Source organism: Leuresthes tenuis, unplaced genomic scaffold (genome assembly GCF_036924035.1).
Source record: "Leuresthes tenuis unplaced genomic scaffold, fLeuTen1.0.hap1 SCAF_24, whole genome shotgun sequence".
Taxonomy (NCBI): Eukaryota; Metazoa; Chordata; class Actinopteri; order Atheriniformes; family Atherinopsidae; genus Leuresthes; species Leuresthes tenuis.
Genome location: NW_027325378.1, coordinates 4,908,870 through 4,933,674, shown reverse-complemented (window position 1 = coordinate 4,933,674; position 24,805 = coordinate 4,908,870). Strand labels below are relative to the sequence as shown.

The following is a 24,805-nucleotide window of genomic DNA, read 5'->3' as shown; positions in this document are numbered from 1 at the left end:
TCGAGAAAGAAAAAATATTTTTCAGCTTCATGTAGTTTTTTTTTATTATAAAAGTTGCCACAGAGAAATTAAAGGGGAAGTAAGATGTTTCAAACTGTATTTGTGTGAATAAAACCATGCTTGTACAGTATTTGTCCCATGCACAGAACTGTTAGCTGGTACGTCAATACTACAAATATAATTACTACAAAGAATTCAAGCTTTGTCATTTTTAAATCCTTAAGCCTAATTTACAGTTAGCGCCTGGTCAAATTAGGAAACAAACAGGTACAATGTGGTGTGGAGAAGTCGTTTGGCTCGCCTGTTGCCCCCACTGTGTGTTTTCTATGACTCAGAGTGGGCAAAGTCCGGCATGAGGATGCCAAGGTCCATAAGCTCTCTCCATCTGTCACCAACGTCCTCTCCTGGTTTGCAGCCTGACTTTTTTTTCAATTTCTTTGTCCCTGTAAACATCTCACCAAAGCATGAACAAGGCAATGATTGCATTAAAACATATATTGTTTGTGTTCTTTCATTTGAAAGCACCTACAACTATACAAATATATCTACTAATGTCATTTTTGTGACACCAATTTAAACTCCATCCATCCATCCATCTTCTATACCAGCTTAATCCAATTCAAAGTCGTGAGGGGGCTGGAGCCTATCCCAGCTGTCATTTGGCAAGAGGCAGGGAATACCCTGGATGGGCTGCCAGTCCATCACAGCCACACAGAGACAAACAACTAAGCACACACTCACTCCTAGTGTCAATTTAGAATCACCAATTAACCTAACATGCATGTTTTTGGACAGTGGGAAGAAGCGGGGGTACCTGCAGATAACCCACACATACACAGGGAGAACATGCAAACTCCACACAGAAAGGCCCCAGCTGGGAATCAAACCAGTAACCCTCTTGTTGTGAGGCGACAGTGCTAACCACCGTGCAACCTGTAATTTAACCAAATAGATGTACATTCTCATGGAAAGGAAGAACAAAAAAACAATTAAAACCTTTACACATTTCTTAAGAAGGTAGAGGGACAATTTTGTGCTGCGAAAGTAAAACGGTGCATCATTTATCGCTGTTATTCTTCTCAAATCTTGTACTTCATCTTTCCACTTTTGCTGATGACGCAGATATGCTGAAAGGAGAAAAAGTGCAGGAAAGAAAAATCAGCTTGTGCTAAATTGATGATAAATCGATAGCTTCCCAGCAGCAGCCTTCATTCTCGACCAAAAGAGTTGCATTTTGCATTCTACACATGGTAATGAAACTATAAAACCTGCAATAGTTTGAAAGCAGGGAATGTAATCTACAAAGATATGACACATTCATTATTCTAGCTTGTCTCGGGGGTTCAACTCAAATTTCTTCAGTGGGATGAGGACAGATAAGAGGGGAAGCTTGAACTCTGTCTGATAATGAGATCCTAACCTTCACATTCCACAGGTCACAGTCCTTCATACTTACACAATGAATAACACCCCCCTCAAATATGCACAAGAGCCACACACAATCGCATAAAGCGTACAGCGTGAGCAGTGCATACTGTACACTGAACACAAGGTTCTGGGAGTCAGAGGTGAATATGAGGCCACATCTTGACGGATGCAAAAATGTGCAAAGTTCCCGCAGGTTAGTACTTTATAAGCACACACGGGCTTGAAATAAGCTGTTGGGTATGAACGAATAATGCACTCCTGACCTGAGGCTTATTGAGGAGTTTGTCATGTTTCATTTCTTTATAACGTGCAAGAATCTTAGATAAGGTAGGAAATGATAGTAATAGTCTGCGTTTTCATCAGTTTTTAAGTGCATATTCATTTAGCACGTATGTAGATAAGTATAAACACTTCTTCAGCAAAATAACAACATGATTAAACAAACAAACGCTTAATTTCTGTCATGTTCTCCATAATCTAAGGTTTAAATGGGGCTCCTTTGATGCTCACTCATAGCTAAGAGAATTAGTTTGCAAAATAAACATTGACAGCATATATAAAGCACCAACCTGACTAATTTTTGCAAAAAGAAAAGAAAAACCGATTGTCCTGATTTGGTTAGAATATCTGCAACAGATTGACTGAATGTTGACGTGTAACAATGTAAAACCTATGAGAAACAATGACTGTCAATGACTATATAGTGCACGCTGAGGCTGTGATTTATTAAGAATTAAACATGGTACAGTGGCGACTGTCCTACGAATACAAAGTTTCTATGTAATCCGGTTCTTCCTCAGGACAAAACGCCAGAGAGTGGACTTCAACACCCACACTCGAAAGTTGTAAAATTGTAAAACATTCCTTGACAAACCAGCTTTTAAATGTAGAGCTGTTTTATAAAGTAACCACAACACTGACAATAGTTCTGAATGACATCGTTTTAGGCAGACGTCTTACAAAAAGACTCGGGCAGACAAAGGACCTGAACTGCTTTGCCTACATGTAAAATCTCTTCAGGCAGGGAGGATACCTGTTGGGTGAGTTTAGGTTTCAGGGAGAGGAGGACATCTCTATGATTTACAGTGTTTACTCTCCCTTCCTATCGCTTTCATCTCCTGCTCTCAAGCGCTTTCAAAGGTCCTCTGCTGTGAAGCCGTGACATTAAACTCAGGACTTACATTGAGGTCACGGAAGTATTCATTGTAGTCCAGAGCGTAGCCAACAACGAATCGGTTAGGAATTTCAAATCCAACATCTATCAAAGCAAGAGAAGTGAATGAAAAAGAGTGTCACGATCTATGTAAAGACCAACATTGTATGACATAAAACCATACTGCATGTTTCATGGTTTATTCAAAAATAACTGGAAAATACGCATCTAATGCCAATGAAAAATATTCTACTGCCTCTATATTGATTAACTTCAGGGTCAATCAGTAGCAAACCAATACTAACACATACTTATTAAGGAGGAACAAAAGCATCGAACTGAAAGTTCTGAGAGTTCAAACTTTGAGAGTATAGAAAGATTCTCGGGTTTGTAGGATCGCAACCAACTTAATAAACCAGGCTGAGAAACCGCTGTGGTGCAGGCCGGCTACAGCTTTACTGTGTCTGCATGAACAAAGTGCGGTTCCAGTCATATCAGAGTTGGGATCAGCTTTACATGAGCTGCTCATGTGCAGACATTTAATCAATCGGCAGTAGATTGTAGACATGTGGGCTTTGCCTCAAAACAAGCGTTTATTTAGTTCTTCTGCTCCACATATTCTTTGTCTGATGTGTTTTAATTTGTTTAAAATAAAGATTGGTTCTGGCAAGTGTGTAGTTGGTCTGTCAGTCGGTGCAAATGTTTGAGCTGCACGCAGGCGGCCGCAGATGAACCCAGTGGACCCTTGTGACCTGGTGCAGGCAGAAAATGTTCATGTCGCACACAAGCTGACGCAAAAAACATGAATTTCCTTTAAATAAGTAAAAGGTTTGACTCTTCCAGGCTACTGTAGAAACGTGTCATAAAGATGAGTGCCGATAAATGATTAATTCTCCCGATTCTACATTAATGAATTTCTGCCAAATGATCTAAATGCTTCACACCGAATCAAACTAATAGTCGTCTCACATGAAGATGATTTTCTTTTACGATGTCTTCCCAATCAGATTTCCAATCATTATTCCATAAATGAACACCTTTCACACAAAAGATGTTATTTTGCTGTTGTTTTCTTCTGCAGAAGAATGTATTCAGTCTTCACTGCGTCAAACGGTCGCCGAGTAAAGACCTGATCAGCTAAACCTGATAAAAAGCATCTGCACCACTTAATCTTTGAGAAAACACTGCAAAGAACACGAATAATTCATTAACACAGACTGACAACATGGTTTGTCCATCGAGGGGTATAATATGAGTGTAAAGAGCAACAATAAAACCAGAAAATACTTACAGTCTGTCAGACTTTCGGCCATGTTTGGCACCCTCTTCACCAGCAGCCTGAAACATATGCATCTCTGAGACTAAGACGCTGCATTACTATGGTGACAGATTATAAGACTTTATCTGTAGCTGTGAATTATTGTTGTTTTTGATTTTCCTGTTTGCTTTAGAGGTGTTCATGGTGCCAAATAGAAGTAATTCAAATTTCTGCAGTCCTGTCACGAATCCAGAAGGAAATAAACTTTGATTGAACCATGTGTGATGTTTGTCTTGTCACTGAACTGTGGGAGCGCTTTGTGACAGCCCCTGTGAACAAGTGATATCTTCTTCTTCTGCTCGTCACACGCTCGAGATTTCCCTCGCAGGGGAAATAACGGACGACTGAAAAACCGGCTCACCCTGCAACCTTGACCATCTTGGGTTCGAAGGTCTCCACATGCTTCAGAAGGGCCTTCATGGTCTTTCCTGTGTCGACGATGGCCTGAGGGAAGGGAAGAGCAAAGGAAAAGGCAGCGATGAGGAGGGAGGAGTGCGGAACATTTGAGGGCAGAGATAAAAAGATAAACCGGACGTTTTTTCAAGTTTCCTATGACATGGAAAACTTCCACATCGCTGCCTGCGTCTGTAAAATTTGTGTCACACATCTTGGTTCCTGAAGCATCAGCAGCGGAAATTTCCAGTTTTTGTTACAAGTATCAAAGGTTTTCTTTCATATGAAATCAGAGATATTTTTCCTTCACTGAGATTACAAAATACTAAATTAGACTATCCATTTAGTCAAATACAGGCTTTTGTTTTAAATGACCTTTGTGCTGTTGTGCTCGTGACTTGAATCCAGAAACCTTTACAAGTGAAATCTGATCTCAAAGGAAAAAAAAACTATTTGTTCTTGTGTGGAACACAAAAAGCAACACAAAGGCTTTTCAAGTAACAAGATAGAGGAGCGTATAACGTAAATTCAAAGGTATAAAAGGCTGTAATTTGATAAGTATAAACACACACTCACCTCAACAATGAGCACACTCTTTGGTAACATGTAAAGAAAGAAGATAAAGTTTTAACATGGTTTGAGCCAAATGAAAATAAAGACTGAGCTGTTTTCTTGCATTTATTATAGATGGTATCTATAGCAACGATGTTGGCAGCATCTTCAGCACCGTCACAAAAACACAGACAATTAACTCTCCTTTCCACACTCATAAACATTTGCTTCTAAAGTGAGCAAAAGTCACCCTGAGCTTTAGGGTCCTGTACGTTCTCCCTGCTGCTGGGTTTCAAATGAATTCTTGTTCTTTTGGCTGTGTGGACTCTTTGCCACAACAGTAGAGAGTAACTATGGTTTGGGGAGAGCGATCAGAGAGAATGCAGGCACACGGCCAGTGTTCCGGGTCCACACCTGCACGCTGTTACATAACACTCAGAGACAATGAGTTGATTGAGAAAACCAAAGAAAACACACAAACTCAACCATAGCCAACCTGTTTTACTGCATGCTACAAGTATATTGTACAGTTAGTTGGTCAACAAACATATATTGTAGCTTCCCTGACTGTGTATGGCATCATTGTACGAAGGTTTACAGCTTTCCTTGGATCTCGGGATAACAGGTTTTACATGAGTTGCTCAATCATTCTTGAATCTGGGAGAAGATTCAGCTTTAGTAGGTACACGAAATATACCGGCACAAAAACACTATTAAGCTATACTGGCAAGAAAATAGAAAAATTAAGTAGTTACTGTATTTATTTATTTTGTCTTGGGGCAAGGTAATGATTGAAGAACATATTATACCGCTTAAGTCATAAATATGGTCTAAGCTAATGCTAATGTTTGCTAACACTTGTGTTTGCTAACATGCTCACAGTGACATGGCTGTGAAGGGAATCATGTTGCTTCTCCATTTATTTACTGAAGTACAAAACACTAAAGTAAAGAAAGTAATGAGTTTAAGGTACGTATGTGTCATCGTGAGGGAAATGCTCAATTTGGTGTGCTAAATTTAGTGCAAATCCATCTTGCAGTGTTGGTCCCGAAGCCTTCTCTTCACTTAGTTATGCCAGAGTCAACTGGATGGGGTTAATTTCTGGGAATAATAGCAATATCTGATAAGTGGTTGACTCCTTTCTTTTATCCTGAATCCTAATTGTGGTGGACAATGGACAAGCTAATAAACTATATGTTTCATCTTGTTGAAATCATGAAACTGAGCAGTTTACAGTGTGTATATGCTTAGCAACATGCTTGTCAAAGTTGACTTAAGTTACTTATTTTTTCACGTATATTTTTGGTCATTTTATTGTGCAACAGTGCTAAAATTAGCTTCTCTCATGTCTGCAGGGAAGTTTCCATCCAAATGAATGTCCTTTCACTGAACAAAAGGGGACATAGTTCATGTATCATTAGGTCACCGTATAACCCTGGAAATTAGGCAGAATTCAACTCTGCAGCTGACTGGAAACACTTGTCAAACTTTTCAATGGAGATGTTAGAAAACTAGAGATTTTATTTTTCACCTTATGGCTCACAGCTGTCAACTAGAGTCATTTCTATAGTAGGTTGTTTTATTTGAATCAGGTTTCAGGTTGTTGGCGTTTTATTTATTTAAAATGCAGCGGAAACTGCATTAATACGGATGAAATTAAGTGTGAAAGTGGTGTTTCAAATATCCATCAGTGTAAGGCCTTTGGTGTCATTCCAACAGTCTGAAACCATTTCCATCGAAGGCCTCGGTACTCCTGTATTTTATGGGATTATGATGTCTGAGTACAACAAATTGAAAGTTTGAGAGGGTGAGTAAAAATTCAGCTGGAAACTTCCAACAGCGCTGCTTAATGCTGCTGGTTGGTGTGGTGCTGAATTCCAACCCGCCCTGAAGAATCCGACCCCCTTTCAGATTCAGTAGGTCTGAGAGTTACAACTGGAATCGAGTGTTGCGCTCGTAAATAAAAGAGGGTCAGATTCTCCGGGCAGGGAGGGGAGGTTGGTTGGAATTCTGCACAATGCTGGCATTCAGCTTTTAGAAACCCAAGAATCTGCTCACGCCACCAAACCGGTTGACATAAAGGTGTCAAGGTGCGCTGTTAATAGCGTATTGCATTGACATTTTTACTCAGATTGAAACAGACCTCAGCGAAAACACATTTTCAAAGCCCAGACAAGATAATTTAGCATTGTGAGCACATTTATGCACACATTCAGCTGACATTTTTGTCTTCTGCCTATCTCAGAGAATGATGATATGACTTGGGGGGGGGGGGTTCCTCATGATGCTGAGATGCAGAGCTCAAAAAAATTTCCTCAGGAGAACATTTATTTGCTCAAAAGTCTTCAGCGAAGTGACACAAGGGTGGTTTTAAAGACAGTTTAGTGTCCTAATGTAAACACTCAGGTCCATGACTGAATTCTCTGCTCTTCTGGGAGCAAATGAGCCCTCAGTTAGCTGAACAGCTCCATCTTCAGGTTAAGATTGTTCATTTTAGAAACATTTGAATTGTTAGTCTGACAATGTATTTTGCATAACAGAACACAAACCTTTCCACGTAGAAAAGACAGATCACTGCTTCCTATGATGTGCAGGTCCTCTGTTGATTGGTCATTCTGGAGAGGAGAAAACAAGATTTCTAATTCTTTCTGTAACTGCACAAAGCCTTGAGCCACCTGTCATTTCCTTACATATTGACAGGAAAGAGATGAAGATGATCCCACACTGCTTCTATAATGTTGAGGTCCGGGCTCTGGGGAGGATTCATCCCTCCATAAGACCTGTTGCCACTGATTTTCAGTCCACTTCTTGTGTCATTTGGCATAGCTCAGCCTTTTCTCCCTGTTTCCCTTCCTTAAGAATGGCTTCTTGACAGCCACCCTTCCATGGAGACCATTTCTGATGAGGCTTGGGCCAATAGTAGATTGGATTTTTCATAGAATCAGTCAAAGAAACAATTTTTGTGTCTTTGTGACAGGCCGCTAGCAACAAAGTGCCTGAAAGATACAATTTTAAATTGGTTCTTTGCCAAGTTGTCTGGAATGTGTGGACACAACACCCTTGATTTAGGTGTCTTTTCTGCTTGAATGACTTATTGGTCACAGTTAAGTGCCTTAACAAACAAAAAATATAACCCATCTGAAAATGGTGCCGTGCAAGGAGTCAAGAAACACTTTGAAGGACCTTCAGGAATCAGAACTATTGCTCAAAACCACTTTTAAAAGGTCAGTAGACAGCCTGGCTGCTTGGGAGCGAAACATAAAGAAACATAAAGAAAGCTTTGAAGACTCTGAAGCCAAAATCGCTGTGCTGCAGATGCATCACTCAGATAAGAGCAGCCGTGGACAAAGTCCTGGCTCGAGGCAGGTCACATGACTCAGTCATGACCAGTGAGATTGACTAATGACATCATTAGCCTGTCCTCCAGTGTGCTACTTAGTGCCATATTTATTGACATCCGAATGTAATCACGATACTCTCATGTTTCTATGCTTTAGTACCTTTCTTATGCCTTTTCAGTATTATGAATCATCTTGTTCCACCTATCATTTTTCAAGCTTGTAAGTCTGTAAACAACCGTATTTCCATCACTTAGATAAAAAGCTTCTTGTGTTTGTTTTTTTTGGAGAAGTAATTCATTATATGTCCCCAGTGTGTTTTAACTTTTATAAATTCAACATGAAGGGCCTTTAACTCTTCTGACAGCCAGCTCAGTAAATATGAATGTTGAATCCTCACTTGTACTGAAGTAGGTGGGAGTAGACTAAATGTGTCTAAATGCAGAAACATATGAATCAAATAATTTGGTGCCAGAATAAACCACAACATAACAAGTGACCGTGCTGACAGCTGCACAGTAATACATCTGTAAAAACTGCTATATCATTCAAAAACATCCCACATTCCAGGTATTAGAGGTTGTCATGAGCTGTTTTTCTTGGCAGCAGAAACTGCACCAATTAGCAGTCTGGTATTTTCATGCTCAGGGCTCCACAATTAATCGTCCTTGAGGTGTCCTGCCTTTGTGCCGCGTTCCTGCTAAACACGAACAGCAGTGACATCTGGTGGTAAAAGGCTGGTGCATCTTTAAAGCAGTGAAAAGTGGGTCATTTTTTGTAGAAAATGTGTGAGGATTTAGGGGAAATAATAAGCTGACATGTGGAGCCGACTGTGACATCCTCACATTGCTTCCATCAAACTCCAAACATATTCAATTTGTTGTGATATAAGCTGCAAAGATCTGGAACCCATCAATCATGAAAAGCTTTGATCTATGGGTTGATTTTTTTGGAGTTTAACCAAACGGAACATTTTCAGATTTTACATATATTTTCAGGACATTTTTAAAGAAATGAAAGATGATTCCAAATCGGCGGTAGAGAAAAGGGCCATTTCACTGCGTTTTTGGCAAATTAGAGCATCGACACTGTATCCAATCTTGACTGGATTGTCCTAAAGAGGATATTGACTCTTTAAAGCCCACTTTATAATTTGTGGGACCTTTCTTCAATTTGTGAAAATGCAAAAAAAGGGCCGTTCCAATGTATTTATTGTTAACTAGACCACATCCAGTTAAAAAAAAAACACAATACTTAGACGTGTCAAATCTTGACTGGATTATCCCATTATGTCTTGTGAAGCAAAGACTCTTTACAGTACAATAGGGTATTGTTTGTGATTTGTGAAGTTGTTTATTCTATTGTAAAACATATTAGAAATCAGACACACTGTGTCAATAAAAATAATAATAGAAATGCATTGATTTTGTGTCTTTTCCCGCAGGGGAAAACACGCCATTTTATAGGCTATTAATAAAGAGATTCATGGACAATTTAGAAACTTCTCCAAATGTCAGGCTTGCCTTGCTTTGTGCTGTAAAGACCTTCTTTGTGCTTCCTTTCCACATCACTTATTGACATCCCGATCCAGTGTTTTTTTTCAGCCGCCCGCTCCCGCCCGCAGCAAAGTTCATACCGCCCGCTCCCGCGAGATTTGAGTTGGGTCCCGCGGGATTCAGCGCTACCCAATCACAATGCAGCCCTCTTGTCTGTACTTTAAAGGTAAAGTTATTAATACAATTATATCCAATTAATTATATTCAAAATCATTACGTTTGTATTCAGATTCAGCAGACCTGGCTGGTGGTGGAACAAACAATTATTAGTACGGTGCTTCCTGATGGACTCAAAAAGCCCTTTTGTTGTGTGCTGCTTTTCCCTCGGACTACTTACCAGGTAGCTCTTCAAACGGATAAACTCCACCCGTGTCTCCAGGTACCGGTTGGAGTTGCGCCCGAGAATCTTGATGAACTCCACCAGATCTGCACAGAACTTGTAGCCCCCCTTCAGAACACACAGCACCATTATGTTGTCGTCCCCAAAGTCATCCCTGACGTAGCGGGCCAGACGTTCTACCCTGCAGGAGAAATGTCTTCACTAAAAACACACCAGGGGATGGTTTACGCACTCATCTGGCAGGTGTGCGCGCTTACCTGTTCATGATTACCCCATGTGGAATGTAAACATTCTCTATGTCCTCGTGGTAGTGCTCAGGGTAGGTGAACAACTCCAGATTGTAGCCTGGCCACTCGTCTTTAATCTATGACAGACAGATCACTGCTTGGTAAGGAGGTCCTGCAGACTGGGCAAACAGCAGCCTGTCAAACTCTGGGAGGAATCAAGAGAAAATGCAATCTAATCTTTAAAAGCCTCATCTAAAAGCTCATTTCCAATAATAGAAGCTTATAAAACTGTTAGCTGTCAGTTATTGCAGGTGGAAACTTTGCATCAAAGGTTTCGTTACAAGACATGTTAAAACTATTGTTCGTGCCCTGACTGATTTAACTTCTGGGTTGGGAGTAAGTACATGTTTTTAAAAAGCAGGTTCTGAGAAAATAACCACGAAAAAACAGGCTTTAACTTTGGACGGGAACATACAAACGTTTATTCTGTGAAACCTACCACAATTCCTCTTTTCACCCCTGCATTCTCCATTTGTGGCGTTGCTGACATGGTAAAACGCAGCCTTCTCTGGGGTAAAGACGGAAATATCTAAGCGTATTTTTACTTTCCTCTCAACTGTTACAGAATAAGAAAACGACATAAGAGTAAAAGAGCAAAACACCAGATTTAAGTGGGTTATCAACCTGAAAATTGCAATTCTTAAAGAGAAATCAAGAGCCTGAGCGACACCTCTAATTCATTATCACCAAATAATAACTTACTGCGTTGTTGCCTTCTTAGCAGCCACTTGCAAAGCGAGAGTGCAGAGATATCCAGAGAAATCGTGGCCGTCCACATGGGCTGTGCGATCACGCTCGAGTCATTTAGGGAAAAGGAAAGCATTGTTTTGGTCATGGAGACTTCCACGGATAATCAGCCTCATGTGATGCTATGCTGGCTTGTGGCCGCATCACAGGCCACTGCAGGAGAAAGGAGGGGAAATGAACTACGAAAGTCTGGTTCTGTTTCTGTGTGGCAGATTTATTCAGTCAAAAGAAAAGATCTGGTTCACTGATTGTTTCGTTACAATGAAGGGCAGGAAAGAGAGTAAATATCGTCTCCTGCTAACACTCTAAAACTGCTGCAAAAACTGTCAATAATACTCTGGGACAGATCTCCAAATAGCAACAAGATTACATGTGGTCTAACTTACAATGTGTAACTTAACACTACAGCCTGGTTAAGGAAGTGTACAGTATACATGAAAAACTGAGTGAACCACACTGCAATATCAATGAAATGTGACAATATCTTGATATTCTTTGAGTTAAAGGGTGGTATATTCAATCTGTCGTATAAATAAAAACTGATAGATGCTGAAGCTGTTACCGATAAGTTGCATTTAAACTTACAACAGATAGAATACATGAAAATGATCACACATATTGATAATTGTCTTTCATAAAAGTTCATTTTGTATTTGATGAAAGCAGCAAGTTTACAAAAAAAAGCTGGAGAAGCAGCAAAGGAAAAGATGTGAAATACTCGATGGGATGATGGAAGAGAGGGGGCAGGGGTTCACTGCTCTCTGAAAGACTGTGTCAGCAAACAAAGAACTGAAGAAAAGAGAAAAATGACATGTAATTTCATTATGAAGCATATCATTCCAGATAATGACCGAGCACGCTCAGGGCCTCAGGCAGCGCTGCATTAAAAACACGACTCCTTGTGAACGCTGCATGCACAAAGAGAAGTTAGAACTTATTTGGAGTCACAAACTCAAGGAACATCTTGCTTTTTTTTCAGCAAGACAATGCCAAACCTGCTTCTGCTTCTGTTTCTGTGGTAAAGAGTCCAGGAGTGAAACCTGCCTGCAGCTGACAACATTTGGTCCGTTATGGAACAATAAGAATACCACAAATGAAATCCTGATCTGTTGAGCAGGGTAAATGCTGCTAAGCTACAGTAATGGCATCAGATTCAAATGACTTTGGACCACTTTTGATTGACTAGAGGGTTAAGATTTCTTTAAAAAGGGTTGTACATTACAAAAAACTACCTTTAAGTTCAAACTCACAGCAATAAATGAGCTTTGTAGTCATTGTGATTCTTGGACTGACTGTAGAGAGCACAGAAAAAATATAGACATCATTTTATTTGTCTCACGAGCTGATAAAAGGCATTCGCTGCACTGTGGGACTAATTGTTGGGTATGTAGATGGTTTTGTATCTCTCAAAGAGGTTTATGTCCTGTTCCAGCTGCTTCATTGCCTCTTCCAGTTGTTTCTTGTGGGCTTTCTTTGACAGGGTGTCGATGATGAGAGAGAGGCCCTGGTACTCTCGATGCAGAGTATCCCATTTCTTCTTCAGGCCCTGGAGTGTGGATACATGAAGGGGAGACCCATAAACGACACAAGACAACAGTTTGAAGGGTAAACACTTTCTGATTTGTGCTGTAGAAACACAAAAACACAAAAGGTCCAGCTCTGAGGTAACAAGGATTAGTTATTTCCTGTGCTCCTCCAGCAGTTCCACATGTCTTAATGTACCCCCTGCTGTTTTAGGAGAGGGACTGCATGTGTTTGAATACCTGCAGGACGGCTTGTCGATCCTCATCCGACAGGTAATGCATGGCTCCTTGCTCCCTCTGTTCCCTTATCAAGCGGTCGTTCTCCTCCTGAGCCCTCCGTTCTGCTTCATTGCGCTGCTGCAGGTATAAAGGCGTTTCACCGTAACCCTGCAGATACAAACAAGACACTTTGTGTTCACACTGTATATGTTTACATATGAAATCAGCTCCCCAAATGGATGGTTGACAATACACAGTACTTAGCAACAATTCTGATTCATAAGATTTATTTATATATTTATGTATATTAATATATATATATATATTCTTTTGTTTGTTAAGGCACTTAAAACCTGAATCATTCAAGCATAAAAAGCTCAACAAACTCAACAGATGAACCAGCTTAGCAAAGAACCCATTTTAAATTGTCACAAAGACACATCCTTTCTGTGTTTGCATCTAAAAAACAGTAAAGAAAACACAGTTTGACAGACAGAAAACAGTATTTTTGCAGCAAAAAGGTGATTCCCAAAGAGCTATTAGCTGAAAACTTGGCATGGTGTGCAGTGTGTCCTTAAAACATTTGAGGAAACTGGACAAGTGGAGGACAAAAGAAGAAGTGTCAGGCCTAAAAAATTATCTACAGAAGATGAACAGGATCTGAAAGTGACGTCTTTAAGAAAGAGGAAAAAATCCAGCAAAGACCTGACAGGACCTGAGAGATGCATCTGGACCTTCAGCTGATCCATCTACTGTTGGCCCAAGCCTCATCAGAAATGGTCTCCATGGAAGGGTGGCTGTCAAGAAGCCATTCTTAAGGAAGGGAAACAGGGAGAAAAGGCTGAGCTATGCCAAATGACACAAGAAGTGGACTGAAAATCAGTGGCAACAGGTCTTATGGAGGGATGAATCCTCCCCAGAGCCCGGACCTCAACATTATTGAAGCAGTGTGGGATCATCTGACAGAGAACGGAACAAAAGGCAGCCCACATCCAAAGAAGAGCTTTGGGATGTCCTTCAAGAAGCCTGGAAAACTATTCCTGAAGACTCCTTAAAGAATTGACAGAAAGCTTGTCTCAGAGGGTTCAGGCTGTGTTGGAGAATAAAGGAGCTCAGACCAAATATTCACCTTAAGGCTCGTTAGAAGTGAACAAACCCTCTTTATCCCGTATTCATTGTATTTACATTTCTGTGTCCATATATTACTGCACTTATTTCCTGTTTTTCAGACAATATATTAAGAAACTAGGGGTAGCTCAAGACTTTTGCACAGTACAGTAAATACAAAGTCTTTTTTGGCATGTAAAGAAGAGCATTGTAGGAAAATACCTTCTTCAAAAGGTATTTGGGGACAAGCCCGGAGTTTTCCAGGAGCTCTTTGTGTCCTTTGTTGGTGTCCACATAGGTGGGTTTAGGCTTTACCGGAACAAATATGGTTGTTTTATTTAAGTCCCTCTGGGTTTGAATTCCCATCGGTGGGGGATCAGTCCTTGACGGGACCGCTGGCTTCTTCTCAGTGCAAGTGCGATGGGCATCTTTCGAGGGCTGCGGTTCTGAAAAAGCAAAAATATGACTTCGAGCAGCGAATAATTACCAGAAAACTGTTACATTGACCAGGAGGTTTGAAACTCACTTTCTGGCAGTTTGGCTTCTTTTGAATGCTTCTTGAGGTATTTGTCTGGAGACGGCATCTCCAGCTTTGCTGGTCCCATCATTCTCATCGCATCTTTGGTTAATTTGCTCTCAAGAACAACAGCTGGCCTGAACTTGGAGACATACCTTTAGGGATAGAAATTAGAGTAAAAAAATCAACTGTGCTTCTAAATCATTGTTTTATTTTCATTATTCAATGTTTGCATGAATAAAAACTCACTTCTTACTCCTATCGATCGATAAGATCAAAATGGAAATTAGGAGGATACTTGTATGGTGCTTTCATGGCTCCTGTTGTCTGAATTAAGATGTCAGATTTGTCCTCAAAGCCAGTTAAAGCCACCACACCACAGCTCTTGTTTTCCTTTTGTCACCTGATATTTTAAGCAGCAACTAACTACTGATTAAGGTCGAATATCAGAGTTTAGTCAAAACGGGGTAAAGGTCATGAGGATTGCTTGATTACATATTGATTACGTCTTTAAAGCAAGGTGAGAAAAACCTGGATGAAAACATTTCAGAGCACCTGCACGTCTTCATTCCAGCATGTTTTTTTAAGGGTAATATTGATTTTAATGGGGGGTGCTTCTGTGGCATTACAAGAGCAAAGTCGCCCCTAAGTTGTAGAATACATACAGGTTGTTTCCAGCTTGTTTCCAGACCAGTTTCTCAGAAAGTGCAGCTTGCATATGAACAACATCAGTGACTTTAAGTGTTGAAATGTGTGAGATGAGCTAAAAATACAGCGATGCAGCATTAAGAAGCTCAAGGATGAGTGTACCAACAATGATAATGATTGAAACTTTGCATTTGAAATGTTTAAATAGTTATAAAACTGCTTATGCTGCATGTCACTGTTGATCTGTATTTATTTTTCTAGTGTGTAAAACTCTGATAGAAAAATAGGATAAGAATAGATGTCTAAATGTGATTATAAAGCATTTCTAGACATAATGAATATATGTTTTCTACACTTAAGTTATGCTTTTTAAACTTTCAAATTGCCATTTAATGGGTAATTTAAGTGGGAATATCTTTCTTGTCACTTGGCATTGTAAATAAAACTAAATTAAACTGATCATGTCCTTAAAGTTTTGAAGTATTCTCGAGTGTATTTCGATTATAAGCCATTACATTGATTTATTTAAATTAATACATTGACACAAGAATACAATGTAACTTGTGAGAATCAGTCAATTCAAAGTAATCTGACCCATCACCGACTAAAATAAGGTAGATGTACAAACCTTGGTGGTTTCTCAATTTTCTTTTCCTCCTTTGGAATACAGTTGTACACACTTTCCAGTGGATACATTTTTCCAGACATGTTAAATAAGTCGTAAAACACGGCAGAAGAAACGTGAAAAACGCCACAGTGAAGTCAGTGGTCGTGAAACATTTGTTTGACAACACAAAAACTGGCTAGTTGCTAGGCAACCAAAAGAACAAATGCGACATTCCCTGACAGTCGTAAAGCGGTTAGTTTGAGTGGCGTCTCCTTCTCGCCGTTAATGCTTATATGATAAGTATTTTTTTTAAAACCTTACAATACACTAACATTGATTATGACAATTCGTCAGTGGCTGAAATCCTCATTACTTTATCGTCTCTGTGTATTTTACGTTTTCACGTCCGTGAAACAAATCGATTTTTAAAGCGAATGTGACAAAATTCCGAGGTTTTATCGTGCACGTGAAATTAGCACCAGCAAGAAAATGCGAATTTAAGTTGTTTCAAAACGTCATCAACGTTATAGGATCAGGTTAGAGTGCCTAATAAAAACCAAGGAGATACGGGGGAAACTTAGTCTGTAATTTTACAAAACATTTTACAATGTTTGCCACTGAGAAAGTAAGTTTGTCCCTACATGCTCGCCGTAGTGGACTGAACTACAGAGTGTGCTTGCAAAGACTCGTGTTGTTCACCTTGTCAGAGTGAACCGTATGACCAAATACATTATTAACTAAAGAGATGGGATAAAATATTCAGGTGAGTGTCCTATTTAATAGAACTATAATTTACTAATTATACTTAGTATTTTAAACGGGATGTAGTGTCGATAGTTCTTTTATCGACCATCTTCAGATTGTTACTGTAAATGATTCATGACTTCATGACTATAGAGCAGGTCAGTTTGTAAGAGTTTAGGCGACTGACATAAAAAAATAGAAGTATTATAAACGGTACAAGTAACAAAAGATATTTAGCCCACTTTGATGCGGTTTATTAAATGATAAGTCAAATTTATTTGTATAGCACATTTCATGTACAAACCAATTGCAGATTTCATGCAAAGACATATGAGAAAAGAAATGTTTTTAACCTGAATTTAACAGCTAAATGCTGCTTCTCCGTGTTTAGTCTGGACTATGGACTGGACCAGCTGACCTGAGTCCTTGGATCTAAGAGCTCTGCTGGGTTTCTGGGATTTGTAAACCATCAGTAAGGCTTTTAAAATCTATTCTGTGACTGACTGGAAGCCAGAGTAAAGATTTAAAAACTGGTGTGATGTGTTCAGATCTCTTAGTCCTGGTTAAAACTCCAGCAGCAGCGTTCTGGATGAGCTGCAGATGTTTAATGTTCTTTTTGGGAAGTTCAGTTAAGGACATCAACCGTGAAAGTCCCCTTTAAAAAGAATGTGCACATTTGTGTCGCGTTCGCTTGAAAATCCTCCCCCAATGATCTGTGTCCTCAACAAAAAGAATGAGCTGACTTCTTGTCTTTCCACAGGAGAAACACCTGCTTTTATTCGATTTCCAAATGGGCCTGATAAATGTAAGCAAACTTGCAATAAGAACAACCAGACGCTGGCTGTATCCACTTTCCATATCAAAACTATGGCTTTCCAGCAAAAGCGGCCTGCTGGGGGACAAAAACATCCTGCTCATGGGTCTGCCTGGAGCAGGGAAGACCACAGTTGGGAAGATAGTGGCCCACAAACTGGGGCTGCCTGCCATTGACGTTGATGACGACATCTTGGAGACGACGTGGAAGATGCCAGTGGCGGCCAAGCTCGCGGCAGTGGGTGGAAAGGGTTTCTTGGAGGAGGAAGGTCAGGCTTTGTGTAACTTCTCCGCCTCTGGATGTGTCATTTCCCTGACGGGCTCTAATCCTCTTCACACTGAGGCGATGCAGCACATCAAGCAGAGCGGACTGGTCGTCTACCTGGACGTGGACAGCGAGGACATCATACACAGACTCAGCAGGATGAAGGTGAACAGGATAGTGGGCCAGGAGGCGGGGGCATCCATGAGAGACATTCTGCTTTACAGGAGGCAGTTTTATGAGAAATGGCTGGACGTGCGGGTGTTGTGTGGAACAGGGGACACGGTGGAGGAAGTCGCAGAGAAGGTGCTGAGGACTGTGGAGAGATATCAGAAGCATGATGAGGAAACTTATGTATCAACCAGGTGTGACAGTGCAGCATTATCTGATGAGAAAACATACTTCAGTGATGTGGTTGTGGAGGGTCTGGCAGCAGATGGAGGCCTCTATATTCCTAAAAATGGCTTTCCAGTGATTGATGCGCGGGAATGGCTGAGATTAGTGTCCATGTCATACCCAGAGCGAGCGTTAGTTTTACTTGAAAAGTGCATCCATCCTCTGGAGGTCTCTGCCTTGGATCTCAGGTCAATGATATTCAAAGCTTATGGGTCAAACTTTTCTAGTGATAGAGTTGCACCTGTAAAACATCTCATCCACAATCAGTATGTTCAGGAGCTCTTTCATGGCCCCACCGCCTCATTCAAGGACCTTGCCTTGCAGCTGATGCCTCAGCTCTTCGCCCACTGCCTCCCACCCATGTGCAACTACCTCATCCTGGTGGCCACATCGGGGGACACTGGCAGCGCCGTGCTCAGTGGCTTCAGCCGGCTGAGTGGCGTTGACAGACACCGGACAGGCGTGCTGGTGTTTTTCCCAGAGGAAGGAGTGAGTGATATTCAGAAGCTGCAGATGACGGGCTACAGCGAGGGTAACGCCAGGGCCGTCAGCGTCCTGTCGGACTTTGACTTCTGTCAGAGGACCATCAAGAGGATGTTTGGAGAGTCGGGGCTGACCGGGCATCTCGCTGTGGAGTACAGCACTGTCCTCAGCACCGCCAACTCCATCAACTGGGCGAGGCTCCTGCCACAGGTGGGTTGATAATCGCAGTGTGGTGCCCCCTTATTTACAGTATTTCCATTTATGTTTACACTCTGTAAATCAATGCAACGATTTCCTGTTTTCCTGGAAATATATGTAGAAATGAGGGGTGAGTGAAGTTCTGTGCACTGTACTGGGGGAAATATCATGAGAGGCCATGGCTAAGAATTTCCATTTCAGAGCTGCAGAAACCTAATGAGCCAACGGGAGCATAGTCCAGACATCGCTAACCTAAACCTACATTTACGCTTGTTATTTCCACCAACTCAGAATGCCTCGTTGATGAATAAATGCCTAAACAGATGCTCTGCTTCTGTGGCTGTCAGCTAATCCTCCTCGTCATGACTCTTCCAAGTCATGTCCCTCTGAAGCTTGAATTTAGAAAACGCACACTGTAATAGAATCAACTTCACCCTAAACAGACACGACTGCCACAAAAGTGGCAAAAGTGGAGGTTATCAGCCATTTGCACCGTCAGGGTGTACTCTGCTGTCCTTTGAGAAAGCACAATTCTATGCAAAAACAGGGAAAAACTAACTTTGGTCCATCTTTTACATAGAAGCATTCCTGAAATTTTACTGAACAAAGTCCTTTAAAGGGTCCTTCAAATCAAGCTGTCCTTGGATGAGATTTAATGGCCCGGCTTCCTAGATATGAAGCAGTTCAGTATCCTTCTCTGACCAAAGTCTTGTAGCTTTCTGACCTCTGTTAGCAACCAGTGCCACATTTATTCCTCGTGTAGCTGTTTCTTTATTCCATTTTCCAATATTTTTTCCTCATCATAAATTCTTTGCTTTTGAATAGTTTTATGTCTAAATTAAAGTCAACGAAGACTTCCATAGATTGTAGGTTATAAGGTGGCATATTTAATGCATTTTACTGAGGATAACGGCTTGTTAAAATTATTTTTTTTGGTTATAATCAAGTCAAAGACCTTTAATTTTCAACAGAGTTGAAAGTCTGTCGACTGATTAATGCGCTATCAGCCTTTTCCTGCTCCAAACTACTATTGTTGTGTCAACCATTAATCATTTTATGATTTCTCTTTTGGATAAGTGTTTTTTTATTTAATTTTGTTCCATTAATCCATTCATGCCGCTGAAATAAACAATATCTCAGCCTCTGAAGAAACTAGAATCCATTTGGGAGCTTTAATCCTCACTTTTATTATAAGTTCCTGACTTTACCTTAATTTCCGACTTTATTTTTCAAGAATGAAAGCAGTGGGTGTGTGTTTAAAGTGCTGCGACGGACAAACGAAGCATGTGTCGTTACAGGTCGTGATTAGCTAAAGATGAACTTTGGCTGACACAAAACTGTGTGAAACAGAGTTTGTGGGCTTTTAATAGCAGTGACAGGGGAGGTTTTATTGACCACTAACACAATTCTGCCAGTAAAACAGGCCATCAAAGGCTATCACAGGCCATCACAGGACCTGAAACAGCTGAACGTTGCAACTGTTTTTCCAGTTGCGACACATGAAAAATGGCTCGTTTGCATTGTTTATACTTTAGTCTGAAAGTTGTTGAAAAAGAGGTAAATAGACTTGTTACATACAAAGCAGAAGATGACATAAAACCATAAAAATGTTTGTAATGATATAAAAAAAAAGAGCAAAAGCACATCGTGTGTGGCTATATTATGCTGCACCGGACACAGGTGTGAGAACTTTTCCTCCTCCTGCAGGTGGTCTATCACTCCTCCAGCTATCTGGATCTATGCAGAGATGGCGTCATCAAGTTCGGGGAGCCTGTTGACATCTGCATCCCAACTGGTAACTTTGGCAACGCCATGTCAGCTGTGTATGCCAAGCAAATGGGCGTCCCGATAAGAAAAGTCATCTGCGCGTCCAACCACAACAGAATCATCTCCGACTTTATCACCACGGGCGAGTACGATCTGCGGGGACGGCCTCTGCTGCTCTCCAACTCACCGGCTATAGATATCCTGAAGTCCTCCAACATCGAGAGGTTTATCTACCACGTCTCAGACGGAAGCAGCAGCCTGATCAAAGACCTGTTCGCACGCTTAGACACAGAGAAACACTTTCAGGTTCCTGAGCCTCTGCTTGGCAAGATACAGCAAGAAGTGCTGGCTGGCTGGTGCTCTGAGGACGACTGCTTGGCCGCCATCCGCAGCGTTCACACACAGACGGGCTACGTCATGGATACACACACCGCCGTGGCTAAAGTCGTGGCCGATAGGCTGCAGGACGGCTCGTGCCCCGTGGTGCTTTGTTCCACGGCTCACTATGGGAAGTTTGCTCCCGCTGTGTTCAAAGCTTTGCAAATCCAAAATATCCCGGTGGATCCTGTGGAGCAGCTGAAGAAGCTGGAAATCACTGCATCCAGGCCAGAAGTACACAAAGAGATGGTGAAATGCCTGAGGGACAGAGACAGGAGGGGCCACACGGTTTGTCAGGCAGATTACAGCGTGTTGGCAGAAGAGGTGGAGGGCATGGTACAGGACTCCTTTTTAAAAGTTATGTAGAGTTTGTTGTACATTTCCTTATTAATTTCAATCCAAATTCAGAGGAAAAATATTCTTTGTGTCAAATATGTAAAAATGTAATGTTAATTTTTTCTGTATGTATTAAATTCAACCAGATTTAACAAAAATGACACTAAAATCTTACCAAATACTCACAATAATGCATTCTGGAGTGTAAATGGAGCACATTTCTCTAATGATACAGTTTTAAACTAGGGCCAGGACTTTAACGCGTTAATTAAGATTAATTAATTACACAAAAATTAACGCGTTACAAAAATTTACGCATTTTAATCGCACTTATTTTTGCACCGCGGAACGTTTCTCACTGGATGGGTTTCAGGGATACCGGTTATACTGGAGCACCAACTTCAGACAACAACAAACCACAGTGAACAATAGTCAAACATGAACGGAGAAGCTGATGAGAGCGCTTTGGTTGGCCCCGTGGATGGGAACTTTTGTTTTAAAACCAGACAGATGGGGTGGTCGGTAGCGTAGTAGTGGGTCGTGCAGGCGCCCCCTGTATAGAGGCTGCAGTCGGCCCCGGTTCAAATCCTGCATCGGACGGCCTTCTACTGCGTGTCATTCCCCGTCTCTCTGCTTTCTGTCTCTTTTTATCTGTCCCGTCCATTAAAAAGCATAAAAACACAAAACGAATGGATGGATGGAAGCGTCGATAAGAGCACGGTTGGTTAAGTAACAATGTTTTGTTGCTTAAGTTTATGTATTCAGTCATTATTCTAAAATCCATGTGAGAAAAATGCTTCTCACTGTTCTCTGGTCAAATATTTATATGCGATTAAAAATGCGATTCATTTCAATTAATTAATTACAAAGCCTCTAATTAAGTAGATACATGTTTTTAATCGAGTCCCGGCCCTATTTTAAACCCTTCTTTTGTTGAGTTTTAAATCATTTTTCATCTCAGTTCATGATGTATCTGCCTACCTGATGTTCATGTCTACCTCTTGGCTGCTGCAGGGTGAGAAACACTCGTGCCAACATGTTATTGAGTATAGAGTTACTGCTGTAAAAAGAAGGTCAAACATACTAAAAGTGTTATGTGAAATCAATATCCGCTGCAAGAGAGATAATTATCTCTTAAAGTTAAACTTCCACTGAGCTGCTCGGGGCGTTTTTGAATGATATTTTCTCAATTTGTCCTCGGGTCCAACGTTTCTTCAATAAACAAGCTTCTACGCTCATAAAAGTGAACACGAAAATGACTTTTTAATTTAAAAAAGTAAATGTTTTTGTCACTTTTCTCTGCTTAGTAAAGGAAGCTGAAGTGTGAGATGTCCGTATTAATATTTTCTGTTGTATTAAGGCTTCTGCAAGTAAGAGTTTCCTTTTAAAAATACAGCTGAAAGTGTAATAATTCTGACCTTTTAACCTGAAAGTCATTCAGGTCCCTTAGAAGTCAGCTTTTATGTTAACATGTTCATTTTATGTCTTCTTAATGTTATTTCTGACTTTTGTAATTTCCCAAAAAACAATAAAAATGCTGATTACTTCCGTTGCTGCAGATGCTGTTTGGACAATTACTGAATTTCCAGGAGAGATTTCCAGGAGGGGTGCAGCCTCCCCAGATGGTTTTTACAGGAACCGTGCTGCAGGAAACAGCACCTCGCAAAGTTTACTGATATTTTAAATCCTGCTATTTCATTCCTGGAAGCAGCTGATGATTCGTTGGTGTTTACAATCAGGGCAGCGTGAGGTGGCAAATTGGACATCTTATGCAATTTGAAGGAAGTTTTGAAGACATCTTTGACATTTCCAAAAGCTTTTAGGAATTATTCTGCACCTGCCCATGTTAACTGTCCATTTAATTGGAATTACTTTAATTCAATTTAATTAATTCAGATAAGAGAAAAAGTATCTCAACTCTTTGACTAAAACTCCTTTATGAAATGTGTTTGTCTGAGTTTCACAATATGTTTTATTTTGATGTATTTTTAATCTCTGGAACAGGAAAGTTATATATATATTCATTTATAAACAGTCAATTGCCCCTCGGGGCAAATAAAGGTTTTGAATCTCTGAATCTTAATATTAATACACTCCAGAGTATATAAGAAATATGAAAAAAGTCCATATTTGATTACAAATGTAACTAAACGAAAAGAAGGGCTGAGTGGGCTCTATTTGTTGCAGCCTTCAACGTTACACCATCCACAACAGAAGCCTTTAGACATGAATCTGCAGATATCAGTTCAGTCATTTAAAACCAGCCGCTGCCTCAGCAGCCGCCGGGGAAAGGAGGTTAAGTTTCATAGATCTGCAGGACTGCTTACCTCTGCAGTTGTTTAAATAGATGGAAAGTCAAGCTATAGCACGTGCTCTGATCTGCCTTGCTGTCCCTGATTTTTTTTTTTATTGTGTCTTATCATTTTGTTGACCTTGTGAATCTGTGTCATCATGGTAAAATGTTGTCATGGAGACATATATATATATTATATATATATATATATATATATAAAATGTAGCAGGAGCTTAAAAAGTTGTCTGTGGGCAGTTTTAGTCAAAATAAGCAAAAATGTAATCAATCTCATGGGAAAGTTTGAAGATGGGTGCTAAAATCCATGAGTACTGAGTACTTATTAATGTATTAATCACTGCTCTTCTCATGAGTTGGAAGATGAATGATTAAAGGCAAATTGGGTGGTGTGATCCCCACGTAAGATGTTAGTTAATTCCTGCACCTATTAAAAACCTTAATCACCTGGATGAAATGTGTGGAAACATCCCACCATAAAAATAGCTGCAGAGATATAGAGATAGAAACATGCTACATTGCTCTTGTACTTTGTCTAGTGAACAGATCATCCCATGTAGTAGACTGCAGCAGAACGAAAAAAGGTGTAATAACTAAGTAAACACCATGTAATTACCAAAGGTGTGAGATTATAATAACCTGGTAGTAACAGGTAATTAACAGTCATAAAATTTAAAGTTACATAATTATCAGAGCCAAAAGCCAAGAGTAATAATGAGGATACTAACAACAAGGCAAAACTATCTGGTAACGCTAGAGTACTAATTTGGGAATTCTAAGGTAACCTGCTAACAATCGAATGGTTATTTAAACTATACTTAAAAAACTGGTAACAAGGTCAGATGAACGCGGTATTGATCTAATAATATTGATGTGTTATGTTAGGATGATCAGCAACAATCAGCAGTCTTTAACACAGCATGAAATTAGTTAAAACTGGTAATTACCGTTTTATTGTACCCAGAGACTACCTGGAAACACACGTGGTATTTTCTATATAATAACCATGAATCAGGGCTGCAGCTGACCTGTACTTACTTAATCCCTCCAGCAGGGGGCTGGAGCCTTTACCAGCTGCCACCAGGCGATAGGCGGGGTACACCCGGGATAGGTCGCCAGGGCCAACGCAGAGACAAAACGAAACAATGCACATGCACGCACGCGCTAGGCTCAATATAGTTAACCCAACATGCATGATTTTGGACCATGGTAGGAAGCTGGAGCACCCAGAGAGATCCTACACATGCACACAGCCACCACACCACCATGTTTTCGTGTCATTTTAAGGTAATCTCTACAGAGATAGGTTTCTATTTTACTGTGATGACTCATTTGTCAGTTTTATTAATGTTTTTATCAAAAAACTCCTTCACTCCTTCATCACCTC

General features: G+C 40.5%; 4 protein-coding genes across 4 annotated transcripts in view; 1 reads left to right on the top strand and 3 right to left on the bottom strand.

Annotated features, from left to right (window-relative positions):
• The window catches only part of LOC140284746 (apolipoprotein D-like), a 251,193-nt gene that overhangs the window by 89,842 nt on the left and 136,546 nt on the right, over positions 1 to 24,805 (bottom strand). The window lies entirely within an intron of this gene.
• prtfdc1a (phosphoribosyl transferase domain containing 1a) lies at positions 65 to 10,837 on the bottom strand. The gene is made up of 9 exons (XM_072378371.1): positions 10,805 to 10,837; positions 10,336 to 10,442; positions 10,069 to 10,259; positions 7,394 to 7,488; positions 4,869 to 4,886; positions 4,261 to 4,343; positions 3,873 to 3,919; positions 2,610 to 2,686; positions 65 to 1,127 (listed from the first exon to the last, which is right to left on the bottom strand). The coding sequence occupies exons 1-9, from the start codon at positions 10,835 to 10,837 to the stop codon at positions 1,080 to 1,082; spliced, it is 699 nt and encodes a 232-aa protein (XP_072234472.1). The 3' UTR covers positions 65 to 1,079.
• enkur (enkurin, TRPC channel interacting protein) lies at positions 12,401 to 15,857 on the bottom strand. Its single transcript, XM_072378562.1, has 5 exons — positions 15,755 to 15,857; positions 14,488 to 14,633; positions 14,184 to 14,407; positions 12,876 to 13,022; positions 12,401 to 12,658 (listed from the first exon to the last, which is right to left on the bottom strand). The coding sequence occupies exons 1-5, from the start codon at positions 15,832 to 15,834 to the stop codon at positions 12,485 to 12,487; spliced, it is 771 nt and encodes a 256-aa protein (XP_072234663.1). The 5' UTR covers positions 15,835 to 15,857; the 3' UTR covers positions 12,401 to 12,484.
• Positions 16,408 to 21,692, top strand: LOC140284872 (threonine synthase-like 1). Its single transcript, XM_072378880.1, has 4 exons — positions 16,408 to 16,496; positions 16,869 to 16,949; positions 17,238 to 18,641; positions 20,337 to 21,692. Exons 3-4 carry the CDS (start codon positions 17,268 to 17,270, stop codon positions 21,138 to 21,140), a joined length of 2,178 nt encoding a protein of 725 aa, XP_072234981.1. The 5' UTR covers positions 16,408 to 16,496; positions 16,869 to 16,949; positions 17,238 to 17,267; the 3' UTR covers positions 21,141 to 21,692.

Bases quoted from the DNA above. Each gene is read 5' to 3' on its own strand.
- prtfdc1a (XM_072378371.1), bottom strand. From the start codon at position 10,837: ATGGAGAATGCAGGGGTGAAAAGAGGAATTGTG. The intron at 10,443-10,804 runs GTAGGTTTCACA...TGTCTGTCATAG, and splicing joins GGGTGAAAAGAGGAATTGTG to ATTAAAGACGAGTGGCCAGG. The intron at 10,260-10,335 runs GTAAGCGCGCAC...TTTCTCCTGCAG, and splicing joins CATGGGGTAATCATGAACAG to GGTAGAACGTCTGGCCCGCT.
- LOC140284872 (XM_072378880.1), top strand. From the start codon at position 17,268: ATGGGCCTGATAAATGTAAGCAAACTTGCAATAAGAACAACCAGACGC. The intron at 18,642-20,336 runs GTGGGTTGATAA...CTCCTCCTGCAG, and splicing joins GGGCGAGGCTCCTGCCACAG to GTGGTCTATCACTCCTCCAG.
- enkur (XM_072378562.1), bottom strand. From the start codon at position 15,834: ATGTCTGGAAAAATGTATCCACTGGAAAGTGTGTACAACTGTATTCCA. The intron at 14,634-15,754 runs GTTTGTACATCT...CTATCCCTAAAG, and splicing joins AAAATTGAGAAACCACCAAG to GTATGTCTCCAAGTTCAGGC. The intron at 12,659-12,875 runs GTATTCAAACAC...TCCACACTCCAG, and splicing joins ATCGACAAGCCGTCCTGCAG to GGCCTGAAGAAGAAATGGGA.